This window comes from Strigops habroptila, chromosome 10 (genome assembly GCF_004027225.2).
Source record: "Strigops habroptila isolate Jane chromosome 10, bStrHab1.2.pri, whole genome shotgun sequence".
Lineage (NCBI taxonomy): Eukaryota > Metazoa > Chordata > Aves > Psittaciformes > Psittacidae > Strigops > Strigops habroptila.
Genome location: NC_046359.1, coordinates 6340505 through 6363689, shown reverse-complemented (window position 1 = coordinate 6363689; position 23185 = coordinate 6340505). Strand labels below are relative to the sequence as shown.

At 35.5% G+C, this 23185-nt stretch overlaps 1 protein-coding gene across 10 annotated transcripts in view; it reads left to right on the top strand.

Moving 5' to 3' along the window:
* Positions 1–23185, top strand: part of STXBP5 (syntaxin binding protein 5) — a 109104-nt gene that overhangs the window by 45877 nt on the left and 40042 nt on the right. For all 10 annotated transcript variants that reach the window (XM_030498963.1, XM_030498961.1, XM_030498959.1 and 7 more), the window contains exons 7-14: positions 545–628; positions 9544–9667; positions 11118–11196; positions 16380–16534; positions 17562–17634; positions 20362–20509; positions 20931–20998; positions 22091–22131. In XM_030498963.1, the coding sequence (XP_030354823.1) occupies positions 545–628; positions 9544–9667; positions 11118–11196; positions 16380–16534; positions 17562–17634; positions 20362–20509; positions 20931–20998; positions 22091–22131 (772 nt within the window). The remainder of the gene's footprint in view (positions 1–544; positions 629–9543; positions 9668–11117; positions 11197–16379; positions 16535–17561; positions 17635–20361; positions 20510–20930; positions 20999–22090; positions 22132–23185) is intronic.

The following is a 23185-nucleotide window of genomic DNA, read 5'->3' as shown; positions in this document are numbered from 1 at the left end:
TGTTTAATTTCTTTCTAGCTTTCCTCCTCTTAACTGACTAAAGGAACACTAAGAACCTTAGTTATCTAAACTGCAATGAACATCTGGAGAAAGCTTATGTTACATAGTTCCTTTATAGGCAATAAACTATTATCTAGAACTTCAGGAAGAATAGTGTATTCTTCCAGTGTATCTAAGCAGAACAAATTCTAATGAGGAAAAAATGCACAATAAATTTCTCTTCCCCACCACTATTCCCCCCCCCTCCCATTTTCATTCTGGAAGGATTACACTTGCACTTAGGTAAGTTTTGTGTTAAGCTTTCTGGAACTCAGAAGGGTTTCCAAGGACTCTTCAGAAGAATGCGTTCTTTACTTATGTATTTTTCTAATTTTGCATGAATGTCAGTTATTTTCACCACTTCTAAGTTTTGTCTTTGTAACTACTTGCAGTTACTACATGTAGTATTACGCTCCATCTCTTTGGGACCAGAACTACAGGCATTGCAAATGGTATTATTTTGCTTAGCCTTATAATGACTTAATATATATGCTTATTGTTGCAGCTTCTGATTGGCTTTGAATCTGGAACAGTGGTATTATGGGACCTGAAGTCAAAGAAGGCAGATTACAGATACACACATGATGAGGTAACATTTTTTACCTGCATTGCTTATTATAAGGATATAATTGCCTAATCTAAGAGTTTTTTTTTTTCCTTCCCCCCCCCCCCCCCCCCCCCTTTGTTCTTCCTCCTTTCTTGTCCTGCTTCTGTCACCAGTGGGTCAATAAACAGGTCTCTTTGAAATTTCGGGTACTTTAAGTTTTCTCTTAAAGAGCCATACAGTTTGAGTAATAGGAGCTTCAGATTGAATAAGAAGAATTCAGTTCACAGAGTTGAAGTTTGTGAAGCAATGAATGGTGGCATGGATTGGATTTTTATATTAGTTTGGGGGGGCTGATTTTCAGATTATTTTTTTTTTTCCTGTTACTGAGTAGTGTGACTTTCACCTGTTTTAAGAGCTTGAGTCTTAAGTTGAAACAAGATGATTTAGCAATTTCTGTCATTCGGAATCGCTCACATATTCTGAAAAGTTGGGGGAGAAAGAAGCTAATAAATAGTCTCACTAGGCCATTTCTATAAACACCTTTTCGTTGTAGAATAAGATCAAGGTTTGAAATGAAAGTGGGAGAGATTTAATAAGACAATTGCATTGAAGGAAATGGATTTCTTTAAAGCATAATTCTTGAGAGAATGTAGGCTTTTTGAAAGACTCAGATTAATAAAAACCACTCAACATAACAGGCAAGTTGATTTATTTTATTTAAAATAACAATAGTCTCAATTACATATCACTGATTGTAAAACGTCTGTATCATTGTTTGGTACCAGCTAGGCTGGTTTCTTGTATCACAGCAGGTGTATTTTCCTTAGCCCTGTGCTAAACCTCTTTCACAAGGCAGGATTTTTGTGAGTTTTGTGGTGGTTCTGGCTCAGTACTCATGCTTGTGTGTTAGCTCTACCAGTGAAGAGTTTCTTTGAAGGGATAGTCTCTGAAGTGGTTCAAGCCTAAGATCATCAGAGCTATATTAGAACATCTGAGCTGAATGAGACTTATTCAAATATGTCTGTATAAGCCTCAAAGTATATTATCTGAAGAGCAATTTTCTATTTTCCGGTTGCATTGCATGCATCTAATTCCCTCTGTCACTTTGTTTCAGAAACTTAATTGTATCTCCGTCTTTTTCTAGTCTGAAGTTCTTATTCCTCATGTTCTTGCTCTTAACCATTCTATTTCATCTTTCTTTTATAAAAGACAAACAGAACAGCATAGTATATTCAAGATGTGGGCACGCTGAATTTACGATGTGGAATAATGATGTTTGGTTTTTTTTTCTCTCTTGATCTTGATACTGGATCAGCCTTTTGATGTGGCAAGCATTAAGCAAATACTTCCTTAGAACAGCCTACTATACAACTAGAGCCTCGCTCTTCAATGTTAATTGTCAGCTCTAAGTTCATTGCACTTATGCAGTGCTTCACACTTACATAGTTTGACAATAAAAATTTTAAGTCATTTTGCAGTTCTTCACTGGAATCCTGATTTCTACCTTGAATATGCTTTGGTACTGTCAGCAGACATCACTTATTTCCTGAGTTACTTATGAATAAACTGAGCAGCACAGATCCCTGTGGGTCTCTACCAATTACCTTGAGCTGATCAGTTACTGCCAGTCTGTCTTTATTTTAGCTTGCTTTCCTTCCTGATATCTTAACCAATTATTCATCTGTTCAGGGATCTTAATCTGTTTGGTTTTAGTTTCCTTTGAGAGATGTTGAAAGACTTCAAAAATTGTGGACAGCTTAACTGGTGTTTCCATTAACCACATGCTTGCTACCATTTTTCAGAGGTTTGTTGAATATAATTTCCTTTTAGAAAAAGCATGTATATATACCTGAGATATTAGACTCTTCCCTATGTCGACTAACTCTGTTCTTTATTAAAGTTTTATTGCAGTTTCTAGAAGCTTACTCAGGGTAGACACTATGCTGCTTATTCTGTTTTTCTTTGCATTTTGTGGTCCCTTTATTTAAAAATTGACTCCGTACTTGTCATCTTTCTGAACCAACTCTGATTTGAGAGGTTGCACACAGCAGTGAATAGTTCAGCTGTTTCATCTTTGATTTCCCATAGGATTTATAAGTGAATGTATCTAGTTGTTCCATTGTTTGGTTTTGGTTTGGTTTTTTTATTGCAGGAGTAATGTCTCGTGTCGGATCTTTTGGTAAATAAATGTGCATTATCATAAGTTGGGAATAGATAGGAAGGGGAGAGAAAAGTGAAGACCTGTAGAGTGAACTTGATGAGTTTCATTGTTCTCACTGGTGAGAAACAACGTACATAAGATTGCTTAAAAGGAAATACTGGCTGTTGAAGTCTTAAAAGTTGAAGTATGCTTTTTCTGTGAGTTCAGATTACCCTTTAAGAAAAATATCTCTTTGGGGAAAAGAATTACTGTATGCGGTAATAATTTGTTGGTTCCTGTCCATATAACAATGTATGACAAGGAATTTCTTCTTCAATGGTTAAGCTATTTAGATCTAATCTTCTAATGGGGAAGGCAAAATAGAATAATGTCTCATTTTTCAAATTTGGATTTGAGACAGTTAGGCAGTTTCAAGTTCTTCAGGATTCTGGCCTGAATGAAATAGAAATAAAATGATTTATTTTGTCTAATGATTGAAAATGGTACTTCTTGAGACGTGCCGTTGCAGAGTGCTGTAATAGGATCTTCTCTCAAGGCCATTGGTCCAGAAACAGTCAGATACAGAAAAGATAATTAATAGAAAGCTGCAGAAAGTGGATTATTCCACATATGCTATATATACACATATCTATCCTCTTTTTGGTGCAAGTCAAAGTGAGGTGGGGCTGCCACTTTAGTTATCTTTCGTTTTATCCTCCAGTGCCTGTTTTGTATTTAGCTGCAAAAATGGAGAATCTCCCTTGATTTGTCAGTGAAAGAGAAATTCAACTCCAGAATGTTATCTTTCTAATTCGTATTACAATCGGTGCTGGTTAGTTAGTGGCCCATATAAATACAAAATTTCAAGTAAGTGAATGTAAGTGTTAAGAAATGCAGAAGAAACATGTGGCTTTTTGTTACGTTTTGCAAGAATGAAATGACATTGCCCAATAATAAAAACTTTACTGGATTTTATGAGCAGCTTCCTTACAGAAAAGCATTCTCACTAGCTTTTTGCTGAAAGAGGCTACTGCGGAAAGGTGGGTAATGTTTTGAGTCCTAAACAAGTAACACCATAACTGATAATGTGAAAAACATTGTCTGGCATTGCTGGAATTATGATAATAAGGTAATGTGTTCATTCTAGTTGAGTAACTTAGCAATTCACATAATTAGCCAAAAATTAAATGTCTGTAACTGTAATGTATAACAAAAGCAAATGATAATTTTCAGTGGCAGGCTAGTTCAGTTGTGTAGATATTAAAATAGAATGGAAAATCAGAAACCGGAGAAGTTGACTAAATGAAGCAGGGTTCAGGGAGAGTGTGACTAACCTAGGTTCTGGGCAAAAAAAGAGTAACTAGCAGACAGTTCTAGGCAGAAATAACTTAATGTGTGTCCATCATTAAGTTTGACTGCACCTTGATTTCTTTTTTTCTTTTATTCCACATATGAAAGTTTCTTTGAAGCCTTTTCCTCAAAACATCCGTTTTGTCTTGGGCAGGCTCAGTGGAAAAATAAAGACTGTGAATTCTTTTTTCATATTCTTAAACCTTTTATTTTCAAACATTGGTGATTAAAAAAGTTATTCATTTCTTATGTGGAATACAGTTTATACTGCAAACATTTCCCATACTATATTTTCAGCCATGAGAGGAAAAAACCCAAGTATCTCAACTAATAGCTTTGGGGGTTTTTTTTCTAAAAAATTGAAGTGTAACTTCTGAAAATTAAAACTAATTTTTTAAAATATACTCCATTCTTCAAGTATTACTTTTTTATGATTTAAAGGAAGCTTTGATAGCATTAACTCAACAAATGTATTATAGATGACTATTTTTAGTCTCCATGTTCTGGTACACAGCTGAGTATAAGAGATTATTTTAAAGCATTAAAAACATGTCAAAGTAGCCTGTGGGATTAAGAGGAAGAGAGAGAGAGGAGAAAAAAAAAAAAGGCAATGCTGATATGTGACTTGCCAGGAACCAAAGCATGACAATGCAGTCATTAGGCACTTGCACATTTCACAGTATCAAAGCAATCTTCATGATATATTGCCATTTAAATCTCAGTAGCTATACTCTTTTTCTCTTGCAGCATTTGTTTCCCTTTCTTAGGCTATTGATAAGAGAGCATAGGTACTCCCAAGTTACTATCCTTGTTTTGAATATGTTAGTAAACCTGCAGAAAAGGAGTCAGTGTTGTCATCTGTTTTAAGTATACTGGAAAATATTCTCCATGCCTATGGAAATGAAGGACTATCATAATAAGACAATGAAGTCTGAATAGGCTACAGTAAACAGTGCTTTGCAGCATAACTAATCTCTTACCGTGGACCTTACCAGTCATGCACAGTATGCTTCAAGTTCACTTAAGGGCACAAAAAAGAAAAAGATCATTGTCAAATCCAAAGAATGATGAAAGGAATTTTCCATGATCAGTGGTGCGTTCCTGTAGGAAAGTTTACAGAAACATTTTGCCATAGATTGTGTTACACTTCAAAAACAAGCAAGGAGGTGCATCTTATTTAAAACAAAACAAACAAAAAAAGCAAACCAGTTTACTTAGATTTCTTTTTTCTGTGTTGTAGTAACTGTATTTGCAGTAGCCTAGACTTGGTATTAGAAAAATGGGTTTAAAAGTCTCTTAGAAACAGGGGAAACTGCTTAAATAGTTTTTGTATTGACAACCAAGTATCAATTTTCTGCATTTATCTTGTCTTGCAGGAAGATAGGATACGAAGAGTGGTCTCAAACTGTTCTGAGATGATGTACATGTAACCTCCTGTAGGGTTAAAATAAGTCTGTGGAAATTGAAACAAAGGGATTTTATGTATATGCATTTTATGAAATCCTTTTGGTGGGGAAAAATACAATCAAAACTTGAGTCTTTATTGATGAACTTTGTCTATTAAATTGTAAGGTTGTATTTAGAGTTACTGATTTTTATACCTCTTTAAAGAACCAAGAAATAATATTGATTTCTAGGGATATTGACAAGCTACTGCAGCAGTAAAACTGAATTTCAGAAAGTGTTTTAAATGTGCATTAATCTCTTTAAAAGCAAGTGATCTACTTAAGATATTTCTGCAGGAGACTTGCATATAAATGCTTTTAATTTTGTTCCTCAGACTTCAGTTTCTTATTTGTGGTTGCACTTTACAGTCCTACAGTCTCCCTTGGGTAACTGTTGCAGTCATTGCTACGTTTCCTTCTGAAAATCAGATATGTTCACCTTCTTCGCATGCAGTATGACAGTCACTTTTCCACACAGGATAATCCTTCTGGAACAGCTGGTGAAAGTGAGGCTTCCATTGTATGCAGCCTGTCTCCACGTAATACTCTCTAGGATAGTTAGTTTCTGCGTTTCTGGTTAAGCTTTGGCTTATGCAGGACATTACAGTCAATCATGCTGGATTTGTTATTCAGAAAAGATTCGACATCTCTTCCCTCCACACATAACTGTTTCAAAAGTTTTGAAAAAACTTCTGTATAGTCCAGAACAGCTACCTTTGAATCACAGTGAAGGGAGTAGTAGGAATACCCTTAATAAGAACCCTTTAATTATAATTAAGTAAATTTAAAGATAAAGTTGGTTTTGTTTTTTTTTTTAATAGAGAATTCTCTCTGTAAGATCTTGTAAAGATAGCCTGGATTCAGTGTATGTTTGTAAATGGAAGATTCCAAATGTTAATGAGGTCATGACTTGGATTACCTGTGCAGACAACTCCTCTTGAGGATACAAACACCTTGTGCCTTAAAAAGAGCAACGGTCCTCTGTGGTACTGATGCATGATCTTGTAATAGGGAATTACTGTCTCTCTTGGATCCATATGACCAGTGATATATTCCATAAAAATATTTGAAACACAGTTGAATCAGCACCATCTGATATAAGCTTTATGGTACCAAAAGGGTACTGGGTGAAGTTTCAAAACAAAATGAGAACTATCATTAAAACTTTGAAAGTTTTATATTTGATCAGTAAGTTTTGTGTAAAATATGGGGGGGTGGGGGGGGAGAATTACTCCTAGGGGCTTTTTAGTGTTGAAGAAGCTATATATAGATTTGCAGCCTTGGTGGATTCTGCCTGATTTTTTTTTTATCTTGGATGTTGTGCTTTCCTTTGTATTCTAGCACTAATATTAATCATGGAAAAAATGTCCAAACTTTTGCTCTCAAGTTTTGCAATGATTTTTCAGTTACCAGTTTTGTTTTGCTGATTGAGGCTATCAATACCGACCAGCTAGTGCCACCTAAACTTATTGTACTTTTTTGTTGTAATTGAATCATCATTGTAAATATGCTAGCCTGTTGTATACTTGGAGATTATACTACAGCTACTTACAGGTCTAGCTTAATTTTTCAGCCTTACAAAAAGCTGTGAATTGTGTAGTAGCAAAAAATAGTGCTCTGCACCAATTATCATACTCAGCCCATAGAATTGTTAGTTGGATTATTTTAAAAAATACATAAAATGTATTTTTGTTATGCTTTAAATAATATTTAGCTGCATTGCTAAACATAGCCAGATGCTATATAAAACTAGACAATAAATAACCATAAATTCAAAGGCCTCATTATTTTCTTTCAGCATTCTTTCCATCCCATTAGGTTCCTTGCAGAAATAAGGTGATAGCAGTCATCCTTCTTTGTGCTCAGTTTATCAGATCTTTTTATGTTTTATGTTATTAATGCTGTTTCAACAGTAATGGGATTTTGGTTTGCTTTCTCGACCTGCTTTTTCAAGAAAAGGAAAAAGTGCTCCTTTTTCCAATTTACCCTTCATTCTATGAAACTTGCTTTCTTCCTGGTTCTTAAGACCTATTTCTACATAACTGTGTATCAAAAACTGTTCCATTTACGCTATGGGCTGCCTACTATTGTCAGGGTTAGACTCCGCATGGGAGAGTATTTAAAACATACTTTTTACATTGTATTGCTCATAAGAGTCTAAATAATTTCTTCTCTTAGTGAAAATAGGTTTTTGAAATGCAACCTGTGTTTTACCAAGTTTGTACTTTCAAACTAACTGATTCCTGGATTTGCTTGGTACTATGCTGGTAAATAACACTGAATTTCCAATATTTATGCAAAAAATCTTTCCTATTACCTGCTTATATTTGCTAAATTTTATTTTACAGGCAGAATGAGCAAGTCTATTTCACTTTGACTCTAGGAGACTTCATGTGAGAGTCTAGGTTTCTGAGCTACATGTGTGTAGATTGAATATTGGTACACTGAATCAGTCTTCTAACAAATTCTGTAGCAATTCCACACTACATGGGGAACAAGACTAAATTTCACTAAGAAATACAAAACTTAGTTGATCTCTAGTTTACAGATATCCAGCTCTTCTACTGCTTTAAGTTGGAAAATTTATTTCTGGAGAGTCTGAATTCATGTTGTGTAGTTGTTTTCCTCTATCTGGCATTTAATCTCTGGATTCTTCCAATCATATTGCTGCAAACTGTCTTGATTTTCTGTGTAACTTTATGAAATGTGAGGATCTGATCTGTGTATAATCAGTTTAGGCAAAGCTAGCTTAGGTCTGTCTTGTGTGATTTGCTTTACACCTAGGGATTTGCTGCCTAAGCTTTCACTTCTAGTTAGGATTCCCTGCTGCTCAGCCCCTAGGTACCTGAGTTGCTGGGGTGAGTCTAACCCCTGGTTACAGATGAAATCTCTGAGTGCACCCACTGAAAAGATGGCATTGTACAGCCCATAAGCTTTCACATATTCAGGTCCTGCTTTCAATTTACCTAGAGTTATGCCTTTACTATAAGTATTAAGTAGATCTACCTTCTCAGTGATATCAAAGTTCAATACTTCCAGCAGATAATACTTCCTTCTGCACCTTTTGGGCAGTAGAGAAGTACTTTGGGTTTTCCTTGCTTATTGATATTTTCATCCTATAACTAAAATTCCCTTGAACATCATCTAATGGTTTCATGATGTCTCCATGTACTAATAGAGATGCTGGAAACAGAAATGGCACTAAACTTTTCTTACTAGTTAGTCTCTTTGCCTTATTTGTACTCATATTTACTTTTCTCTCACCTTAAGGCAGCAACTAGATTTCATTTAGTCAGCTTTTTTTCTGCAGTGAGAATTCTTGTGGCATGACTTAATCATTCCAGTCCTGATTTTATGAATGTAAAGGTGTTTCTGTATTCATGAAAAGATTTACTAGTAGGTTCCTATGTGTTTCTATACCTTAAAACTACCATTGCAACATTAGAATGCTTACTCAAGCTAATGTTTTTTGTAATCATCGTCATTCATCATAATTTCCAAAATCTTATTATTGCTTCAGTTGTCATTTTAGTGATGTTCTCAGCCCCTGCTTGCCTCTTGTGCATATCTACACAGGCATCTTGAAATGCCATTTAAAACTTTGACTTACAAAAAATGACTACTTGATAGGATTATCATGGACGGTCTATTTTTCCCAAAAATAATAAAAAAAAAAGGCTAGCAAAGCTGAAGCGCTTGCAGATATTCTCTGCATACTACCAATTACTGAAAAATACTTTTAATACTACCCTCTGGTAAGTATCTTTCTCCCCCGCCCCCCCCCCCCAACAAGTCAAACATCACTACAGTGAAGACAGCATTTTAGATGGAAAAAGTATGTCTGAAAGAAGTACTTATGAATGGAAAACTTACCCTGGGTAAATTAGGGCATTTGAAGAGCAGTATGATTTAATTAGTACTTTCTCTAATTTCCTTTTGCTATCACATGTCGATGAATAAGGATAAAATGATATTAAGCTACTCAATTTATACGATTCTGTTTTTTCTTTTTTCTTTCATAGGCAATCCACTCTGTGGCTTGGCATCATGAAGGAAAACAATTCATTTGTAGTCACTCAGATGGTACCTTGACCATATGGAATGTAAAATCTCCTACTAAACCATTCCAGACAATCACTCCACATGGTAAGAAGAAAATGGATACCCACTGTTTGACAACCCTTAAAACGCAGAGAACTTGGGTTTGCAAAATGCACTTCTATTAAAAACAAGTATTAAAAATGCAAGTGCAACTAAAAAAACTGTCATATGAAATTCTAATAGATTTCATTAAAAAGAAGTATCAAATAAGAATTGATATCACTGCAGTTTTGTCTAAAGCTCTAAACTTTAAGCTCACCTTTCACATAAAGGCATTGATCTCAAAATTAACCGATGCATATTTTGCAGGGCTTACTTTCTGCTTGCAATTACAATCCCATATGTTGTTTAAAATACATATAAGCAAGCATCTGTTTCATGTATAAATGTGTAGATTACCATATAAATTCTTGGAAAGGTTTGTACAAGAGTAAGACTAGCATCTGGTAAGATGTTCCCACTTCTGAGAAGTCTTGAATTAATGTTAATCTAGGAAATTAACTTTACATGTTGTTCTTCTGTGAAATATGCTGCTGCTATTCAAAAAAGTTCTATACAAATGCCAGGTTTATATATTGTGCATATGTCTAAGTCATGTTTTAGCAACTTATTTACCTCAGATTCTTAAGTGTGAATGTAACAGGATAATCTGTGAGGTTACAGTTGTAGCATGAGATGCTGAAGTTAAGAATCCTGGTTTACCTATCTGAGCCTTCAGCAAGTCCATGTTTACTGTGCTAGCTGGGGACTAGAGTGGAAAAAGGAAGCTATGGATTTCTACACAATCCTGTAGCAGTCAAAAAATAAAAACCTGACTGCTACTGCAGTAGTAAAACTGGTTAAAGAAGACTAACTTTATTTTAAGGTTTTGGCCTCTTTTAGTAAACATTTTTATTTTGATTTTGGGCTGCAAATGAAATTTTTTTGCAGAATTTTATAGCTGTATCAGACTTTATCAATGTTCAAAGGGAAAAGATGCATATTTATACCATACTCTTAATTTCTACTAACTCCATGGGAAATTGTATCTGTAAAGCTTTAGTTGCTAATGGTGCACAGTAAAGAAGGAGTGGACCTTCATGTTTAAGTCTTAGCCCCCAAGGAAAGCACTCAGAATAAACCTCATTTTACTTTTAAGCTGACCAATTTTAATTGCAAAATGGTAGACATAAGTTTTAAATCTCTCATGGCTACTTAAACCAACTTTTTTAGGGGAGGATTATATTTTTTTAAAAACAAATACTGAACAATGCTTTAAAAAATACCAAAACCAACACAATCTAAAAACAGACTAAACCTAAATATTCTAAGTTGGTATATTGAGAATTGTAACAAATCTTTAACGATACTATTCCAAGGTAAACTCTGTAGTTTTCAGACGTGTTGAATATATGTCTGTATGAGTGTTCTACTTTGCAAGTTGCAAGGTGAATTTCATAATTCTTCATCATTTTATGGAACCATAAGATTAATGTAAACAAATAATTCACTTTAGGAAAGCAGTTGAAGGATGGAAAGAAGCCAGAACCCTGTAAACCTATCCTTAAGGTGGAATATAAAACAACTAGAGCTGGGTAAGACTTGTTTTTCATCTAAAATTAATGTATGTAAAACAAATGCAGCTCTCTGTGAATGTACTTTGTTTCCCAGTTGTTGGGTTACATATTCTGATGGCACTGAGCTATGATAAAACAGCTGAAATAATTTTGGTAAAGCGGGTATTGCTGAATAAACTACAGAACCACATGTGAACAAATTACTACCTACAAACCTTATCTTAGGTAAAGATACTGCTCATGCGTAATCTACATGTTTCTTCCATGCTACTAAACTTATGTATTTTTGCTCAATCCGTTGAGCATATTAAAGAGAGAAAGGCTGATAAAGCAGAGAAGAAACTAAAGCACAGGCCTGAAAAACTGAACTTTGGCAAATAGTAGCCTGATGCAAATATTCTGAGTTCTGAATACATGTTCCTCCCCAAAAAATGCTACTGACAGAAGCTCTTCTGGTAAAGTGCAGTAATTTATGCAGTGAATTGTGCCTAATTATGCACATTGAGAATGTTACAAAGCAGTAATTTCAACAAGAGGCTCAGATGGAATTACAGTATCTTGAGTAGCATGTTTTGTTACCAAGACTGCAATTAGGATTGCAGGATTTCATGAACTGAGTGGCACTTTTTATTTATGGTTCTAAAGTGCTTTAAAGTGTTTGAGTAAAAAGTGCAATATAAAGATAAAATATTCATGGAAACCTGTTCAGTTTTTGTTGGGGTTTTTATTGGGGGGAGCGGGGGGGAGGGATGGGGATGGCATGTGTGTTATGCGTTGATGTAATTTGCTTTCCAGGCATTCAGATTTATAGAAGATTGTTACTTAATTGATGTAATAGATCTTACTATATATATTGGTATACACATACATATCATAGCAGTGGCTTTGTGTATTTTCGTTTTTGCTAAAAGTGAAGTGAATAGGAATTTAAGATGGTGACTAATTCACAATGAAGGAACATGTATGATCAGTTGGAAAGCCAGATTTTCCTTGCAGCAGTCTACATCTGTGTATTCCTTTCTCAACTGAAATGTTAAAAGCTGATCTAAAGAAAGATAAAGATAACCAAAAGTAGTCTCAGCTTCAGCAAGTTACAACTTCTGCAATCAAAAGCTTTCTGTTTATGAATAGTCACTCTGAAGGAGAAGATGAGTTTGAAGCTTGTTCTATGCAATTATAATATTACAATGTGAAAACTAATTGACTTTTCACATAGTTCAAAGAGGAGCTTATTCTAATGTAATTTCTAAGAATACAGAGCACTTTGGGGAGACTACTTTTTCCTAGGGTGGTCTTTTTTCTTTTATACCCCTCGCTTTCCAGTGTTCTCCATATTGTGAAGCTGGAGTTGTGGAAACTAGACAGGAAGCTTTTTCTGGTTCTTAGAGACTACCTATTTATCTTTTAAGTTTGTAGGTTTTCTATTGCTGGGTGTTTTTGCTTAAATCTACTGCAGATAGTGCCTGTGAAGTCTCCAAAGACAAAGTTGTTTACCCTCAACAATAGTATGTCTGTAGCTTTATTTCTGGGAAATAGATATAGAAAGGTTACTATTGGCAGTCATCCTGTACCCAGGCTAGGGGGTCAAAAAGACAAGTTCTTCCTATATTCCTTGTGAAAACTGGCATAATTTCCAGTCCCAGAGAATGTCATTGGTCTCCAATGATTTTTTCATCTAAAATACTCCATCTCCTCAGGAAGTAATGAGTTGCAAAGACAGATTACCCTTTGAGCTTGTTGAAATGGTTTCTGTGTTACCTTTTATGCATGCTTTTCCGCCTTTATTACTAGGGGTTAACTTCTTGGCAAATTCATCTATGGCTTGAAAAGCAAGCCAACTGGTACCAAAGACCTGACTTCTGTACATACTGTTCGCCCTCGCATCCAGGTTGCCAGAAACTGGCTGATGTTTAACAGTTTAATTCTAAAATTGAGCAGGAACATCCTGCAGGGTTGTGAGCCACTCAACTCAGTTTTATTTCATTTTCATAATCCCATGTTTTCTGATTATTTTTCTTTTCCAATGCAACATTGCCCCCCTTTGTAGTGAATATTTTATAGTGTTTCCCAAGTGATCTTACAGATTTAACTGATGAGAAAATTAGTGTAAAGGGACCACTTCCAAACCTGCTGAAGCAGAACTGTTTTGAAGAAGAATCTCTGTATTAGCTGCTGTTAAAAATGCTACATAGCAATTCTCTAGGAGTTAAGCACTGCTTTTTGTTAAAGGTTTTCCATTGTTTCAGATGGATCTAACTTGGAGAGTTAATTTTACCTATCTCATCTATTATGTAAAGTACAATACTTTTTCTTTTATATTATGCATTTCTATGTAAAATTTGTGTGTGCTAACCTTTTAATACGTATCACACCTGAGGGACAACACTTTAATTAGAAAACACACAGCTTGCATCCATGGTAAATCCAGTTTCATTAAAATATGAAAAGTTCATACACAAACCTGTATTAGTCTTTCTGGCAGACTAAAGTCAACTTTAATCTTTGATCCATCTATGAAAAATCCATGTGACAGATCTGTGTAATCTATTCTTAGTGCTTCCATTCTTTGCTGCATAAGGATACAGCCTCTGGCAAGCCTGCCCAAAGCAATCTGATTACCTTGAGAAATAAAACCAGGAGAAGCGTTTTTTACTGTGGTGTATGAAACTTGGAAACTGAAACTTGTCACTTTGTTGTTGTCAGTTGATCTTGGTGAGCCCACAAGTCTAATAATTACTGCAACTTGTCCTGGCAGCATTATTGTTTAGAAAAAAAAAAAAGGTTTTGTGTAGGCAAAAAATACTGCAATAAATCATTTCAGCACAATAAGATACTGGAAGTACATCATACCAATATTTTCCTCTTTGTTGACATCTTGGAAAATATCAGGTTAAATTAAAGTTTGTCCTTTTTTTGGAATTGCATCATGGACCTGACCATAAAAGATTGTCTGAAGTTCCAATATGAAGAATCGAGATTAAATAAACTTGAAGGAAACTGATTCCTTTTCTAGAAATGCACTTTTGGCTACTGTTGGAGGCAGGATATTGAACTCAGTGGAGCCACAGTCTAATTTATGGCTGTTCTGTGAGGTCTCTTCCTCAGCCAGCAGAACTCTTTGACCCTATCAACTCTTCAGTTATAGGGCTTTCTGAAGGATCAGGCAGATTGTGAAGTAATTCTAGAAACTGAAAGCTTATCTCAGTCTGCTTTGTCTTCAGTGCTAAAAACACAGAGCACGCTTAAGCCAAGCCTGAAAATAATGAAAGGCACATATGCATAAACTAGAGCCTCCATACAGAGTTTTCAAGAAAAGAGATGTACCTCGTCTTTCATGTTTCTGTTTCAAATGCTAACTACTACAGGAAATATGGTGTTATAGGAAAAGGCAAAAAATAAAAGATTTCTTCAGCCTCTTTTTCACAATATTCCAGGATGGCTTTTTTGCCTACAAATTTTCTCCAGATACTAATATGCTAGCTGCTTCTGAGGTAGACACAGAAAGGGTAGGATTCCTACCTTAAAGTGAGCATAAGAGTAGATCAGAGGAATTTCACAGACCAAATGCATGTTTTTTCTCCAGAAACAAAACCCGAAATTTCAGGCAATAATCAATGATAGCTCAAGAAATTGAGATGTATGCTTATAAACAGTAGGTCTGCACATTAAAAGGTATTATGCCCTATTTTAAATATAAACAGTATTAAAATGAGTAACGACTTCTGATAATAAAGAAGAAAATATCTAGTTGTCATGGTTTCAACTCTGCTGGTAACTCAGTACCATGCAGCCGTTTGCTTGCCCCGCCTTGCCCGCTCTGGGCAGGATGGGGAGGAGAATCGAAAGAATGTAAGACCTGCAGGTTTGGAGATAAGAACGGTTTAATAACTAAAGTACAATATAATACTACTAATAAGAGAAATAACAAGGGGGGGGAATATAAAACTAAAAGGGAAAAAACACAATAAACACAAGTGATGCACAATACAGTTGCTCACCACCCACTGACTGATACCCAGCCCAACCCGGGTAGTGATTGGTACCTTCCGGGTAACTCCCCCTCAGTTTATATACTGGGCATGATGTGCTGTGATATGGAATACCCCTTTGGCCAGTTTGGGTCAGGTGTCCTGTCTCTGCACCCTCCCAGCTTCTTGTGCCCCTCCTCACTGGCAGAGTACGAAAGACTGAAAAGTCCTCGATCAGGGTGCTACTGAGCAACAACTAAAAAAAATCTGTGTTATCAGCATTGTTCTCAAACTAAAGCCAAAACACAGCACTGCACCAGCTACTAGGAAGAAAATTATCTCTATCCCAACCGAAACCAGAACTCTAGTAAAACATGTGTTAATTTCATCTTGCTTTTCAGTAAATAAAATGCTAAACTGTGTTATGTGCATATTGGAGAAAATGTGATGTATTAAAAAATATGTTTCTGTAAAGACTTAAAAAACTTCTGAAGGGAAGCTTCTAATCTCTCTTCAAGACTAGAAGAAATAGTTTTGCTATACTCAGGGCATTTAATTGTGCAGTAGGAGTAGTCTATGACATGGTAATTTCTTGAATTTTGTGCACGGTAGTAGGGAGTAAAATGAATAAAATGTCTAGAGAAAATGTGTGATGAAAGAACTGTGGGCATTTATTTGTGTCTTTGCTTTCTTAAAAGATACTAGATCTTTGTAGCTTATCAAGCAGCTGGTTGCTTCTCCAAGACAGTCATGTTATTGTGTCTGCAAAATTGCTTTGCAGTGTTTGAAAAATTGTTCATCCTTCAAAATCTAGGCTAATTCTGTACAGGAAGTAAATGTACTTGATCCTGCTGGAATATTATATAATATGGATAAATGGGGCTGTTGGCAAATCCAAAAATGCAGTTTTTGGGAAGAAACAATTCTGAAGTTTAACAAAATAAAAAGCAATCTCATCTTGGCAAACAGTTGCAAAGATAGGCTAAATAAGCAATATAGAAGAAAAGGTTTGAAAGAGATGTCTGACTTAAGTTATAGTCTTCTAATTCTAGGGTTTTAAACTGTGAAATGCATACCCAAGCTACACATTGCATGGAGAGCTGGTATGCATTATTCTTAATGAATCTCTGCTTAATGATATCTTATTGAACTTTATTATAAGGTTACAAAAGTGCCCAGTCTCTTTTAACGTATCGTCTTGGCTTGATCCTACATTCTTCTGCTTTATTCCAGGGAGCCTTTCATCATTCTCTCAGGAGGCTTGTCATACGACACTGTAGGAAGAAGACCCTGTTTAACAGTTATGCATGGGAAAAGTACTGCTGTGCTAGAAATGGATTATTCTATTGTTGATTTTCTAACCCTCTGTGAAACACCGTATCCTAATGGTAGGCTCTGTAAAGATTTTTTCCTCAGTACTTTGACCTCTTCTCTTTGGAGTTGTATCACATCAGAGTATTTTTTACTATTTCCTTTCTGCTTTACCTCTGGGAATCAGACTGCAGCAGCAACATCTGTTAATCCCTGTTGTCTGAAGTATGTTTCACTTCCCAAAGCATCATAATAGAAAAGTTTATTATAAAACCTGTTTTGCCAATTACTGGTTGCATGGTTTTTCCATGTACGGACAAAAAGTACTATTAGAGTTTTAAGCTGTAGCTACTGCAGCATGTTTATTGATATTTCTGCATGAGACCTTTCCAGTCAATGCTAGATCTTGGTTAGCATTCGTGTAATTCTTTTAACTTTAATGACTTTATTCATTACAATATGCATATGAAGGTCATCACTAATCTGTAATCTCCCTTCTGCAGAAGGGGATTTTTTTATGATGGTTTAGGTAGTTGGCCCAGATTTTGTATTGTATTGGTATTGTATTACCAATGGCTCCAGTGCTTTTACCTGTCAGCTTCCATCAGAGTGTATAAAAGTGCTTAGCTCAGAATTTGAGGACACGATAAGCTTTGGAAAGGCTTTGAATTTTCTTATTTTAGTGTCAGGTAGGCTGTCTTTCAATCCATTTTGTAAGCAATTACACTTTAAACTCCACTGAATATGAGGAAAAGCAGGTTTCGGGTGGGAGGATGTTATTGTTCAGTAATTGGCTTGTTCTCAAAAATACTGGTTTTTTTCCAGTTCCTTTGTATGTTCTTTTTCTTGTTGTTTGAGCTGTTTAAATGGTTCTATCAAATTGGAAGATGGTTGAGAATATTGAATTAAAGGGAGAGCATGGTTTTCCCAAACTTAACTCAGAATATTTGAGCGGGGTGAGTGTATGAAATATCCTAAGAAACTATAGTCATCCACGGGGCTTTTTGGCTCTCAACTTGATAGAGTGGAAGGACCGATCACATTCTTGAGCCTGTGCATACAAGAACTATGTTTACTGGTAACTTTTTTCTTTCTTGTTTTCAGACTTTCAGGAACCATATGCTGTAGTTGTTCTCCTAGAAAAGGACCTAGTGCTGATTGACCTTGCACAAAATGGGTGAGAATCTTGTGTAGTCTTTCTAACGATTGGCTGTAATGATCAGTGTGTTGTTCTGCTCTATCGCTTTTTAATCTACCATAATACCTTCCTGTCCGGAACATAAAATTTTGAATATTAAACATAATGTTTCTTTGGCAGAACTGTGAAACTTTATAGATCAACTTTTTTCAAGTTAGTACATAGTAGATGAGTAGAATATTATGTGACTTTTTCAAGGCTTGATTGGTTTACAGAAATTACTTATGTATCACTGCTGCTTTTTAAGTATCAGTTTATTTTGAAGTTGATTGAAGTTTATTTTGAAGTGCTATGAGGAGAGATTCGAATTTTGGGTAAGGGAGCAGGGAGAACAACTCTTCAGATAAGCGAGGTAATTTTGGCTGGCACTCAGTGGTGTTGTCATCACATAAATATTTGCTGATTTTTATTGCCAAATGGGTTATCTGTATTGCTTAAAGTAATTCAGTAGTGATGCAATAAATATACGTAAAATTAGAATGGTAACATCTCATCCATGGTTTACTACTGTTGTAAGAAATAAAAAGTCATATCCTATTACAGTTTTCACAATTAGTACTTCCCTAACAAATTTTGAGTCTCTTGTTCCTTTGTTCATGGAACAGTTTGTGTACTCTATTCAGTGGTGATTAAAAATTTGGTATACTTTTTTTTTTTTTTATCAAGGGTTTTGGGATTAGTATATGTAGTAACAACTAGCTACTAAGGGATTAATAGCAGAGGATCCAGACCAATAAGATCTGTATAGTGTTCCTGATTTAAGAGTCACCAGTGGTCAATGAAGAACAAAAAATCCTTATAAAGAACATCCTTCTAGGTGAAAACAAAAACCTGTAACTATGTATCCTCAAAGGCAATTGTGATATCTTAGATAACGAAGACTATCGAATTTGGAAGAAGGTCAAGTGTAGTCCTAATATCTCTGCAGCTAGTGAGCAATTTCATTTAGATTTTCCCAATGTTACATGTCCATATGCTGTATCTAAAACTTGTTTCTCATACACCAATGGTATTAAGCTTCCAACATTCATATGCTGAAACGTTAATAAAAGAAGCTTTAATGAGCTTGAAATAAAAAAGTTTGTATAAGCCTTTTTTTAAGTGAAATAGTTTGCAATGCCTGAAATTTGAAGTTATGCGTATTCCATTGCACATAAAAAAAAAATCTTCAGTAGTTTTGGTTTTAGACATTTATAATGGTCGTTGTTATGATTGACTTGCAAAGTATTGTTTCACATCTTAATAAAGCAACAAAGTAGATTTTTTTTTCTGCTACAGGAGGTTTCTTTTTGCCCTTTGTTGTGATATGGATTTGTCATATTTTGTTGAAATTAATCCTCTTTTTTGTTCAATTTTTAGAAGATTGCTTTAACTTTCCAGATAGCTTTGTATAAACTTACTGCTCTGCAGAATGTTTTCATCTGTTGCTAATTTTTCCTTTAGATGGGTTGTGAAGCTGTGTCCTTTTTCGCCTCTCGAAAAAAAAAAAAGGTTTTTTTCCTCATTAAGGCTCTGTCACTTGTCTGATGGAGGTGGTGGTGGGGAGTTTGTGTGTGCAACACAATGTCTAATTGGTAACTGAGTGTTGCTATCTATAATTTTTAGAAAGTGATCTTGGAGTTGCAAGTAGGTGTCATGGTTTATGCCCAGTCAGTAACTCAGAACCACGCAGCCATTTGCTCACCCCCTGTCCCTGTTCCCCACTCTGGGCAGGATGGGGTTGAGAATCAAAAGAATGCAAGCCCCATGGGTTGAGATAAGAACAGTTTAATAAATAAAGTACAATATAATGCTATTATTACTACTAATAATTAGAGAAGTAACAAGGGGAGAGAATACAAAATTAAAAGGGAAAAAACACAATAAATACAAGTGATGCACAACACGATTGTTCACCACCCACTGACCAATAGCCAGCCCAACCTGAGCAGTAATCTGGACCTTCTGGGTGACTCCCCCCAGTTTATATACTTGGCAAGATGTGCTGTAGTATGGAATGCCCCTTTGGCTAGTTTGGGTCAGGTGTCCTGTCTCTGCTCCCTCCCGGCTTCTTGTGCTCCTCCTCAGTGGCAGAGCATGAGAGACTTAGAAGGTCCTTGACCAGGGTAAGCGCTACCGAGCAACAACTAAAACATTGGTGTGTTATCAGCATTGTTCTCAGATTAAAGCCAAAACACAGCACTGCACCAGCTACTAGGAAGGTAAAGAATAACTGTTACAGCTGAAACCCGGAGAGTAGGTTATGAAAAGTGCTGGACAACTTTCTGTCTAAGAACAGTATAATAATACAAAGTAAGAAGTGGAGTCTTCTTGCCTTTCTCCCTGGAAAAATAGGCTGAAGAGTTAGAAACAAATTCATAGCTCCACGTTACTACAATTAGGACTTGGTAACTTTTGGTTTTCCACAGGCCATTAAAATAGTTTTGTATTTTTTAAAAGCTTACTATAGGGAATAGCAATGTTCTAGCAACATTCTAGGAACAATACAAACTTCAGGTTCTACCTAGAGTACTACACTGTCTTGATAGTGTATTGAATGAGCAGTTAAAGTTGCATAGCATATTTGTTCATAATCTGATTTTGTATGCATTTATTTTTCTCTATGTGAAAAGAGTGCAAACTTAATCTTTAGTGGTTTACTTCTGTTCTGCATTAAAAAAAAAGTTTTTCCTAGATTAACAGTCCTTCTTCTTTCATCCATCAAAGGTACCCTATATTTGAGAATCCCTATCCTTTGACTATACATGAATCTCCGGTTACCTGTTGTGAATATTTTGCTGATTGTCCTGTGGACCTCATACCTGCACTCTATTCAGTTGGTGCTCGACAGAAACGTCAAGGTTACAGTAAGAAGGTATAATATCTAGTATACAGATATGTATTTGAAAATACTGAAAATCATCAGATCTAAACATAATCGTGGCTATGCTAAGACTAAAGCTCCATCTGACTCGTTATCCTGTCTTTGACAGTGACTGTTTGCAGATGTCTAGGGAGGGTATAGCATATGTCAAGCCTGTAGCCATGCTTTCCTAATGTTTTCTCATCGATTGTCATATCGAAGTAAGGAAGCTAAGGGACTTCCTGGAGCATGGGTGGTGTTTGTAGCCGTTGTTGAACTTTTTTTTTTTGCCCACTCCCCACAAGAGCAGATATGTCTTAATTAGTTTTTGAACTTGTGAAATATTGGAGTCTGCAGTATCTGCAGTAATTTCAACGGCTTAACTTTGCACTGTATGATATTTTCTTCCTCAGTGTATTTGTTAATCTTCCAGGAATGGCCCATCAGTGGAGGCAACTGGGGTTTGATCACTCAGAGCTATCCAGAGATAATTATTACAGGGTAAGTGACACCATAGTGTGGTAGTAACTTTCTTAGCTGATTAAGTAGAAGTAGGAATATTTTATTTGTATTATACAGAACAGTGTTCTAAGTGTGGTTTGAATGATTTAAGAAATTAGTTCACTAGACAAGTCATTTGCATAATCTTCTTGAGGCATTAACAAGAAAGTAAAGCAAAATGTGGAAGAGAATGTCAGCACAAATGATAGCAAGTGTTTTATAGGGATTATTATGATTTGGTATTGTGATTACATCTGCTTGCTATCAGTATATCCTAGATGAAACTTCTCTTTTTTTCTCTAATTTTTGGAAAACAGTTGAATAGTGCGTTAAAACATAGGAAGCCCATCAAATAGTTATTGAGTACAGTTCTCAAAGTGAAGACAAGTTTTTGGTTTTTTTTTTTCAAAAAGGATAACCAAATACTCAAGTCTGTTTGTTTTGATCTCTTTTAAGACTGATCCTTCTAATACTACTATAAGGAGCATAAACAAAATTTAATTTATAACCGTGCAGTGCATCACTGAAAGTGAGAGCACTGCTAAAGTTTTTTTAGAACAGCCCATTAACCCTAACGAGGATTACTGTCACTTTCTACTGTATGTTATAGAGACTTTGAGAGAGAGTCCTGGGGGAAAAAAAAAAAGTCATCCGATTCTCAATTTCAAGCATAAATAAACAAGTTAGGTGACTCATTTACACTGAAATACAGTATATTTAGGCATCTCCTTTACAAGTGTCACTCCAAATAAAGGGCATCTTTTAAGAAACAACACATGGTAAGGTATACCAAACTGCTTATGGGAAATGCAGGTAACTGAAATCCATATTTAAAATGGTAAATTAGCATTAGTACCATGGAATTTCAGGAAGTTAGCCTTCAAATATTTTTTTGTTTGCTTATTTTTTTAATCCCTTCTGTCTAAAGTAATTGGGGCACATGTTTAAGATACTGGCTTCCAGTAAATTGTGAAAATAGTGTCACTAAGAATACTAATAGAATGTTCACCATATGTTTCTAATCATTAGTGCAGAGGTCTAACACTTCAACTAACCATTTTACCATCTTATTAATTTTTTAATATTTCATAGGCATGCTGATGGGTCAATCAAGTTTTGGGATGCCTCAGCAAGTAAGTGTTTTCAGTGGAGATTTTTTCCTATGCAATAGGACTTTTCTAAACTTACTGATTTCTCTAATGGAATGTAGTTGCAGACTAGTCATTCTCATTATTTCCTGCCTCATGTAGAGTCAGTAATTCTATAGGAAACTTTAATCTAAAATTAAATAAAATTAACATTATTTCTTAGTTAATTGTTTCACAGTTTTTACCACCTCGGTGAAAATGCACTGGTATTCCAAGAGCCAGCTAGAATGGAAGAGTTCTGAAAATTTTTAGAAGCACGTTATCAAGCATAGAGATGCATAACAGGCAAATGCCTTCTTTTTTAGTACGATGGAATTTCAGTAGGTTATTTCTGTGTTTTTAGACAGGAGAGGCATGTGTTTAAGACATCGGCTCCCCATAAATTACAGTATCTAAAAATGAGAATTGGAACCAGTAGTAGTTTTTGCTAATAAAAACAGTAAAAGACACTTCTCTTTGGAACACTGAACAGGCCTGCAGTCAGATACTGTTTTACATTTCACTTAAAGGGTCAATTGCATCTAATGGTACACACAAGTAGCAGTGAGAAATGCAGTAAGAATTCAAATTAGAATGGGCTACACAGAGTTAGATGTTTTAATTAACTTAGTTCTGACTAACCTTACTCTTGGTACTTAAAAGCTGTCTGAAGCAAGCTTGGAATCGTTATCAGTTGTCTTTGAAAACTTGTGGAAGACTGGTGAGATTCCAAAATTCTAAGGCGTGTGTGAGTGTGGGAGGGAGCAGATGCAATGTATATGTTAAAAACTGGGAGGAGGAGTATTTGGAGTGTTACAGATCTTTAATTTCAGTTTGGGGTGGGGGTGGAACCCGGGATAGAGAGGGGGGAAAAAAAACAAAAACCCAACCCTGATTGATTGTGTATGCTTAAAAATTCTATTCAGTATAGATCTGTCAAAAGGAGATCCTGTTAAAGGCATTTAGTTTCTTTCTAAAACAGATAAATCTGTTAAGGGAGAAACTGAAAGTACACCATATCTTGATTTTTAAACTTTTAAATCTCTGTAATAGCACAGTC